We start from the raw sequence: 10,018 nt of genomic DNA, 5'->3' as shown, positions 1-10,018 counted from the left end.
ATGTAATTTCCCATGGTGATGCTTAGTTGCAGAACCAGGTGAGTGCATGATAGGAGATTGCCTCCCGCCACCTTGACATTGAACCCTTCATGCTCTTTTGTACGCAAACCCCTTCGGGTGATGAGTGATGAATTTATGAAGTTGAGCGAGGCCCCACTATTGAGCATAACTAGGACTCATTGCCCTTGAAGCGTACCACATACCCTAAACACACTGCACATTGGAGTACTCGCCAGTGTGGCAATGGTGCCTCCCCTCCGTACCAATGTGGAAATTCTCTCTGCCTATCCTGTTTGTTCTATAGACTTACTTTGGTGGCTCACTTTCTTTAGGTTCCTCCTCACCATCGGACATGACCTCAATATAATGAATCTTTCCTTTGCCCAAGCATCGGTGCCCTGACTCCCACGACTCCTTGCAGGTGAAACAAAGCTTCTTCCTTCTGAGCTCCTATTTTGTGGCCTAATCCAATGATGACTTCTTCGGAAAGGTTTTGATATCCTTCTCCTTCGGGGCGAAGGGTGGTTTGGCATGTGGACAGTTTCTGGAGGAAGAAGATGTTGCCATGTCATGCGCCTTCTTAATTGCTTTCGTGAGCATGTTGGGGTTGAACCCTTTCACCCACCCCTTTAGTGGTTCCATCAACCCGTCCTTGAATAAGACCACCAATCTCCTCTCCGAGATATCTGTCACCAACACAGACAGTCTCTGGAATTTTGTAATGTAACTGTCTATCGGTCCAGATTGCTTCAGTTGAGCTAGCTCTTTGAAGTTGAGTTTTGGATCTCTTCCGTCAAAACGGTCTATGAGCCTCTCTATGAATTCGGCATATGAAGTTATCTGATCGTGTGACTATTCCATGATGCCACCATTCGTGAGCGACTCCTTCTAGGTGAAGTGCAACACATTTGATAGCTTCATCTTTAGGCATCAGGTTAAGTTGGAAATAGGTATCTGCATTTTGTACCCAAGCTCGTGTCGAGGTTGCTCCGATCCCATCAAAGGGTGACAAATTAATCTTACCAACCTTTCGTTTGATATCATCTTTATAGTAGCCATAGTAGCCACGACTTTTGCCACCTAAGTATTTCATCTGCAACTTGACATAATCCTTAAAGGATATGTCTCCCTTGAGGTTTGCATCCCTCCAATCTTGATTCAACTGTTCTTGAAACTCCTATAAAGTGGGCTCTTGCTCCCCACAGAGTGCTTCAATTCTCTGGGGAAAAGTTGGCATCAACAGTAAAAAATTTAAACGTTGAGGGTTTGACCTTCCAGTGATTGAATTATCGCTCTATCCATTACGATCTCCATTTATTTTTCCCAATGCCAATTGACACAATGTATCCTCCATGAGTTTTTGTCTTTGTTCCCCTCTAACCATGGTGTCGTTGAGCTGAGCTTGGCTTCTGGTTAGCTCCCTTAATAGTGCCATGACTTCTTTGGCAGGATCCCGTGGTTCCCCCATTCGGTTGACAAAACAATACCTCCTTCTGGTGTACACCTGCATCCACTACCCAATAGGCTGACAAGATTACCAACTATGATACCACTGCAATGTACTGTACCGTATGATAACAAGCTTCCATCGTACTCTCAACATAACCACCCATACGACCAACACCCCCTCCACCATACAACCAACACATCCTCTCGTACGACACTCCGTCCACCATACGACCAACACAACCTCCCGTACGACCAACACTTCCTCCCCCGTACGACCAACACTCCTTCCCCGGTACGTCCAACACCGTACGACCAACACTTCATACGCTCCTTTCCTTTCGTACAATCAATTGGCTCTTTGTGTACATACTAATAATCATGACAAAATATGGGCTTGTTATATGCAATATGTCAGACAATATAATCAATTTAACACGGTTTGGAACAGGAATGAACACACTAGGCAAGTAAAAATTCAGATTCAATAATGATAACACTTCAAATTACAAAATATGGATTGAGGGCAGAGCAGAGTAGGGTGAGGAGTTATTCCCACTGAAACTGTGGATGCCAAGTAGGGAGGATCTTCCACCTCCGAAATGGCAGATGACTGAACTCCAATTGGAATTCGCACACACAAAGAAAACACCAAATTCACATACCTATGACAATGACTAACTCAGCCATTTATATGGCTTTGAGGAAACTTCTTGAAGGACTACAAAAAGAGCCGACACTGCTAAAAGTAAAAAGGGCCCGAGATATAACAAATTTAACTTTTGGGCCATACACACACAATTATTAATTTTTTTTAATAATCTCGGGGACATTACACTTTTTGACTACAATGAATATTGTAGTGGAATGCTAGCTACCCTTGCTAGAATTTTTCATCTAGTTCTCTCCAAAGGAATTATGGTGTCATGTGTCATTAGCTTTTGCTCATGCCCTATTTTTTTTAATTACGAAAAAATCAGGTTTTGAAGGGACCCGAAACCCTTTACATCAAAATTACTAAAGATATATCAGTTAACGCCCATAACAAAACAAATCCACAGACAAAACCCAATAGGGCTGAGAGACAACAGATAAAAACATAAAAGACCACCCAACCCACCTAGACAACAAAATGCCAACACAGACACAACAACAGAAACAAAAAAACCAACACAGATTTTTTAAAGTCTCAGTAACATTAGCTCCTAGCTGATGCATCTTCTTGGCAACATTCTTCAGACCCAGCATGTCCTAGGGTACTTAAATGACTCTCTTTTTTAAGCTTCACGAGTGCATTTACTTGGAGGACCCGATTCCTCGATACTAGTAGTCGCTTCCTTGTCCACATCCACAACAGTCCTTTCCATATAAAATTCATCCAACTTGCTAACCATGGTAGACATAGTCTTAGCAGAGGCCATAACAATATTATGACTTCTTTCCATAATGCCACAGAGGGTAGCCTCACATTTAGCAATCCTAGCCTCAACATCCACAAAATTTTTATCATAAATCTCCTTAATCTTTTGGGTGGCTTCCATGTTTTTGGCCATACAATCAACCATAACATTCTTTTCTCTCTCAGTCCAGAGAGCACCCGCCGAAGCCCCCTCCATCACCTCCTTACCAGTACTAATAGGTTGAGTAACATCAACAACTTTCAACTTGTCCCCAACACGCACATTAGCCTGCACAGCTTCCATTTTGGAAGATAAAGACTGTTGTCTGAGATTAATATTCTTAATCTCAAAAGACACCCACCTGAAAAGCAAGAAAACCTTCAGAGAGCTGTTCTTGGCAATATTCAACACATCAAATGGGATCTCCTATTTAGGATGAAAATCTTGTGAAGCAAAATCCACCAACTCCTAAGAATTGTGTTTCGAACCATGGGAGGAAGAAGACACCTCAATATGCTCACTAGAGCTATTCAAAACCACCAAGGTGGTCTTTTTAGCTTTCCCCTTAGGTCATTTACTCGAACCCTCTCCACCAACATTAGGGGACCCCTTACTAACACCTGAGGCAACCAACTTAAGCCCACTTTTAGCCCTTTTGTTGGGATGGGAGGAGAAATCCCCATCATTACTATTAGCATCCCAACCCTCCAACTCTGAATCCTCACTATCATCAATCTCTTCCGCAGAAAAGGGAGGGGGCTTGCTAGGGTTCTCAGAAGCCTTGACCTTCAAGTGCTCATAGATAAGAGATATTAATCCTTGGTGCAAAACGAGATTAACATGGGGATTCTCCTTAAAATCTGAAATACTAGCACTCAAAGAAGACAACAAATAGAACATTTTTTTTTTCTCATTGTGGCAAAAATGGTTAAGGAGCACAAAATGATACCTATAAATTTTAGTAAATTTCCCGCCCAAAGTGAAGAATTCCATAATCACCCTCAAGAGCCTCCTCCAAATGGGCTTAATTTGATGTGGCTCGAAATGGGTCTTGTTCACCTTAACTAGGTGCTCCTGTTCCTTGTCTTTCTTGGGGAACTTCTTCACATCAACATCAAAGATCTTTCCATCTCTATAAAATTTTATCCCCTCCATAAACATACCTGTCACTACAGCAATAAGCCCTTCATCAATCTCCGTAACCCTACCGAACAAGCTTACCTTAACAATCTTCCATCGCTTCACAAACTGCCTGGTAATACTCTAGTTGTGCCCATGTAGCTTTTCTAGGAATGACGTAACGCCCCCCTGTTGCAGCCTGTGCCAAATGGTAGGGTTCTTCTTCTAGTTGGCACAATTAGCTGACTCCACTTTGCGCTTCTTTCCCCCCATATCTTCAATTCTTGACAAAGAAACAACGCTCTTCGCAAAAACAGAGTCGGTCACAAAAAACCCAGCAACAACTTCCAAAACACGCAACACCCATAAAACGTGCGAAGTCTGAAGGTAATAATTATAAGTGAAGGCGTTTAGACCGAAAACAAGCCAAATAATGATGGCAAGATTAATTACTTTCATCATCGAGTTTAGTAGGAATCCCATCAAATCTACCATTGTGCGATTGAGCATAAGAAAGGACCCGACCTCCGCCCCCAGGGTGTCTTCCTTAAACCAAGTCTTCCTTGAATCAAGCCTAACCCCCATATTGGCAAAATAATCTGCTACACAATTAACTTCCCTATATTCATGGGAAATGTATGACTCATCAAAAGTTTTGATTATATTAATAGAGGCCTTAATGATATTCTCAATAGTCCAAGAAGGCTTACTTCTCCCTCTTAGGCACTGAATAATGTTATTCGAGTCACCCTCAATCCACACCTTCCTGCATTGTAATTGTTTAGCAATTTGCAACGTTTGGAAGGCACCCATGGCTTCAGCAAGGTGGTTGGTCACTTATTTATTTCTATTATTTCAATTATTATTCCAATTATAAGATATTGTGGTTGAGAATAGTAGGAGTGGAGTTAGTTTTAGATATCTATTACTAATGTAGCATTAGCATTTACAATTCAATGATATATAGATTAGTGGAGTAGTAAGCTCTAAGTAAGAAAAGTATGTCTAGACATAGGACACATAATAGACATGATAAATGATAAACTATACTTATAAAAGCGTGAGTATGACTAAAATAAGATTAAATAAATATGAAAATCTGACTAATAAAGATAGGTACAAATTAAGAAAATAAGTCTCACTTCACATAAGATTATACTACTTATCTATACAATATTAGATTAAAACATCGTCTAAAAATAAATATAAAACTAAACTAAATAAAAATTAACATTAATACATAAATTTCAACATAAAAATAAAATGTCAAAACCAAGAATAAATAAAATAAAATAAAAATTATGAAAATATGTATTAGAGGTTTAAACGATGCAGAACGGCTAATGGGAGAAGCTAAAGATAGAGCAGCTGTAAAATCAAAATTTGAGGAAGAGTCTAGTACCATGAATCGAATGTAAAATCAATTCTAAGTAGATAGAGGAGAGAAGCACTAATGATTTTGTTCACAAAACCCTCCAATTTCAATTTCAGTGCTTATCTCCGCAACCAGTCTACTGATGTGGAGGCACAGAGCCGCATTTTTATATGCTGTTTTTTAAGACCTCACGCTTTAAAAAATGGGTATCGCAATCAATACCATCTCTCTACGACCCATACGAAGATTAACACGCCTGCCTTGCAGAAAGACAAAGGCCGGCCTTCAAAGGCAGAGCTCCATAATAACTGGGAGGAGCCTGATTTCTATGAGGGCCACGAGGCCAATCATGATGTTGATGAGGATGCAGGATATATGCAACAGTTAATAGAAGGTAAATATACATGCATCAGCACAAAATCTCGTCTGTTTTTTTCTTTTATAATTTCTTCCTATTACGTTGCGTTATATTTGGTGCTTCATATCTGCCAATGGGTGCTCGGTAAAACATCAGCTTTAGGTCTGGTGGGCAAAATTGTTATACTAACGAACCTAGAAAAATTAAGACACATTGTGGAAATGTCCCTGACTATATTGTCTTTACATGGTAAGGCTGGATTTACAAGGTCTTGTTTATTTTCAAGCTTGGCTCATAGTTCATATTCTATGAGGGCATTTTCATAAAACAACTATTTGGTCGACATTTTTTAAGGTTACTTTTATGAATACCCTCTTAGGTCCAATCGAGTCTAAAGTCAAGGATTATTCATTCACTCTCAGCAATTGGTCTGTTATCTCTGGCTCTTTGTTGATGTGCTGATTTATCCACCTTTAGTAACGACATCTCCTTGGCCTTGAAGTGGATTGGTCCCTCTAGAAGTGTGAGCAGCAATTCTGGGACCCAACAACTTTAAAGTGCAAAAAATAATCAAAGAGATAGCAGCACGAAACTCATCACTTTGGGCACTATATTCAATATGGAGAACTACCAAATCATCATCCTGTTGATCTATAGATTCTTCCATTGACGCTCTATCTCTTTCTACAACGTGTGACTTTGGGCAACCTATAACTATTGGCTACTGTATGTGTTTGATTCACTCTAAGGGTAGAAGATTCCCTTTGATTTCCATTGCTAGGGATGTAACCACCTAATTCACATCAGGGTTATGGAGTATCTAGTTAAAGAAACTATGAGTTGTTCCTGCCCGTTATTGATAGATCTCATGGTTTCCTTGAAGTCTCTTTTTCACCTAATCGTCTACATCCATTACTCCCTCTTCAATTGGATTCCATGCTTGATCAATGGTTTTCTTCATTTTTTACTCTCTCCTTTGATATTAAATCTCCCCTTCAGTAGGAAACATCAACGACTCTTTGTACCTAGCAATCTATCAATATCAAAGCTTCGATATTATTGTGATGATCCCAACCAGAAATATTCATGTGACATACCCAAATATGAAATATGATAATGGTTTCAACAAAAAGGAATATGAAATATGGTTAAATATGAAATACTCCCAAATAATAAAATAGATTCGCACATATAAATCGGTTGGCATTAAATATATCATTCAAATATTTTCTTCAAATACATTTCTATTTCAAATGATTATGAAGATTTACTTCCCAAAGTGTTGAAGCTTTTGAAAATTACAAATATAATAATATATTATAAGAATACCCAAAATGCAAAAATATCTGAAACGCTGTTGAAATCTTCCAAGCCTGAAGTGCAGATGCAACCTCTGAAATGAAGTTACCTTTAAGATTTCCAAATCCAAGGGTTTTCATCCTTAGATCCATAAATTAACACAACTGCTCAAACTAGACAAGTTAGGGTTAGGGTTTATTTGATAAAATGGTAAGAAGATGTGAAATTGATGTTATGTAGAGATTGAAAGCCTAGCACGGGGCCCACGTGTTGATAGACAATTGAAAATTTTCCTCCAGTGTATCACATTTATTTGAGGATATTAATGACATTCTTGGTCGTGCATGGTGGGAGGTGGGGTTTTCACTTCAAATGCCAAGGGTTTGGGGATTTACATGGCAAAGGGTGCATTTGTAGGGGGATTGACATGTTGAAGGATGCATTTGCAAGAGGGATAAGTGGTCTAGGGATTTGCATGTTGGAGGGTACATTTGTAGGAGGGACTAAGGGTTTAAGGACTGGCATGCAGAATAATGCATTTGTAAGAGGGACTTGGGGTTCAAGGAAACTTGTTCAATCTATGATTCAGAAAGAAATCCTTTCAATCACATTTCTTGCTAACAAGTTCTGCCTGTTAACAGTATGGACACGATTCAAGTTACACTATATACTGATAAAGATTAGTTTGTTTAATTCTCTTAGTATAAATCTTTGTTCTATAAGATTAAAAAACTGAAAATTGAGTTAAAAAATAAAGTGATCTCATTATCTATGATAAAGAGCTAATTAGATGACATAATCTAATATTTGTTATAGTATTCTGCATATTTGCAGTGATTAATGTCATTAAGAGTACTCAAGTGAACAACAAAAATTCTATGTAAATAATTACCAAAGTCTATATCATTTGGGAAATTTCAAGATGAATAAGATATCCTATTGTGCCATTTCTCTCGGATCTGTCCTAGTATGTGTGTGTGTACATGCATGCATAAGTTTCGCGAACATTTATTTCCCTTTGTCTTCACTGTTTTCTTGTATGCTACTTAGTATTTTATTGTAGATTGGGTTGCTAACTATGATAGGTCTAGTTGATTGAGAAGTTTAGGATGGCACGAAAAGATTGGTGTCAAACTTGACACAAATTGATGTGTATTAGGTAATTTGTACTTTTGATAATTTACAGGCTTGATAATTCATATATTGATTATAGTCCATCAATATAGAAATAACCAACATTGCTTTGTTCTTGGGTTGGGGTTGATTGTATCCACTTCTTGTTAATCATGGATGCAATGTTGGAGTTGATGATTGAACTCGTATAACGCCCCAAAGATCACTTGCAATCGAAATGCCCTATAACACGAGAAAAACAACCACTTTACTATGAAGCTTGAGATTTCATTAGATGCAAAAATAATTATGATTACAATATACATTAAAACTATTGTTATATAGATAATGATGAAACCCTAGGTGAGGATAACCAACATTGCTTTGTTCTTGGGTTGGGGGCTGATTGTATCCACTTCTTGTTAATCATGGATGCAATGTTGGAGTTGATGATTGAACTTGTATAACGCCCCAAAGATCACTTGCAATCGAAATGCCCTATCACACAAGAGAAAAACAACCATTTTACTATGAAGCTTGAGATTTCATTAGATGCAAAAATAATTATGATTACAATATACATTATAACTATTGTTATATAGATAATGATGAAACCCTAGGCGAGGATATAATTAAATCATGGCATGTGTCCTAATCTTATGATTTGAGACAAACATGACCTAAGTAAGCTTAATCATACTAGTGTGAATATGGACCTAATAATAATTAATTAGGTGATCACCTTTTTCATAATAACATCCCCCCTTAAAATGCAACTTAAGGAGTATAATGAAATGTAAAGATGCATAGATGGTGAATGCATGGATGGGTCTTGGCTACAAGGCCACATGAAATACCCATGTACAAACAAACAAATCTTTCACAATTGGAGAAAAAAAGAAAACCCCGTGGGAAAAAAATTCTCTTTGAAAGAGAAAATATAAACTAACGTGTACATGTGATGGAAGAAAGGACTCAATATGGTACCAAAGACAGAAATAACCCAGATTTATAAACTTGTTCCAGCTCTTTTTTAACGTTAAAAATATGGTTCAACAACTAGGGCATCACCTAAAACCTTCAGTTGCACAACCAGCATAGAGAATACCTGAAGCACCTCCAAAAACACCACAAAATCTTTGCAAAAAAAACCAAAAAGCAAACTCCCAAACTTTCAATCAAAATACCTTGAAAAATTTCATTCTTTTTGAAACCCTGATCTACAATTGTGAAAGCAATTATGTTTCTTGAGGTAGAAACACATCGAAACCAGCTAGGGAGGATCTTTCACCACTGAAACTAGTGTTTTGATGAGGGCTTTCGTCCTCAATCAACTTCCAAAGAACTACTCTGTTCATTCTAGCAACATCTTGTTATGTGTGCAAACTCTCAATGTGAGAAATGAGAGCTAAAACTCCAATTTATAAAAGTTTGAAGGGAATTAGGACACATTAAAATTCAAATATTTTATTTTCCCTCCAAAAAACCTTCAGTATGTTTTAAAAACAACTGAAGTCCCCCCCCATCATCGAGGCGCCCAACTTGGGAAGCACCTTTTTAAGAATTAAACACCAAAGTGAACAATAAAGCATCATCTTATTACTTTAGTGCAAATATTTAAATAATATCAACCACCTTACAAAAACTCACCAAGACACCAAAAATGGAAAATCAATCATGCTAGAACACTACTGATGCTGAAAGATGATGACTAGTGCCAAAACAAGTGTTCACTATAAATAGCAGTGTTCTCCAAGGTCTGAGGAAAACAATCTAGAAAAATTCACAAAGATCGATGGCAGACGAGCACTTATTATAAATATTTGTGTTCTCCGAGAATTCAGGAGAACAAGCCTATAATGTTGGTGCTAAAATGAGCACTTACTATAAATAGCAGTGCTCTCTTAG

General features: G+C 38.0%; 1 protein-coding gene across 5 annotated transcripts in view; it reads left to right on the top strand.

Moving 5' to 3' along the window:
- Nucleotides 1-5,296: 5,296 nt before the first annotated feature.
- Nucleotides 5,297-10,018, top strand: part of LOC131073899 (ankyrin repeat domain-containing protein EMB506, chloroplastic) — a 70,968-nt gene continuing 66,246 nt past the window's right edge. For 3 of the 5 annotated variants that reach the window (XR_009113008.2, XR_009358858.1, XR_009358857.1), the window contains exon 1: nt 5,297-5,734. Coding sequence is in view for 2 of the 5 variants with exons in the window: in XM_059210942.1 (XP_059066925.1) it covers nt 5,419-5,734 (316 nt within the window). In the remaining 3 variants the exon portion in view is untranslated. The remainder of the gene's footprint in view (nt 5,735-10,018) is intronic. The other 2 variants (XM_059210942.1, XM_058010403.2) reach the window with 2 other exon arrangements.

The sequence above is a fragment of the Cryptomeria japonica genome, chromosome 9 (assembly GCF_030272615.1).
Source record: "Cryptomeria japonica chromosome 9, Sugi_1.0, whole genome shotgun sequence".
NCBI classification, from domain to species: Eukaryota; Viridiplantae; Streptophyta; class Pinopsida; order Cupressales; family Cupressaceae; genus Cryptomeria; species Cryptomeria japonica.
The sequence above is the reverse complement of the archived record's forward strand: the minus strand, read 5'-3'. Positions and strand labels throughout refer to the sequence as shown.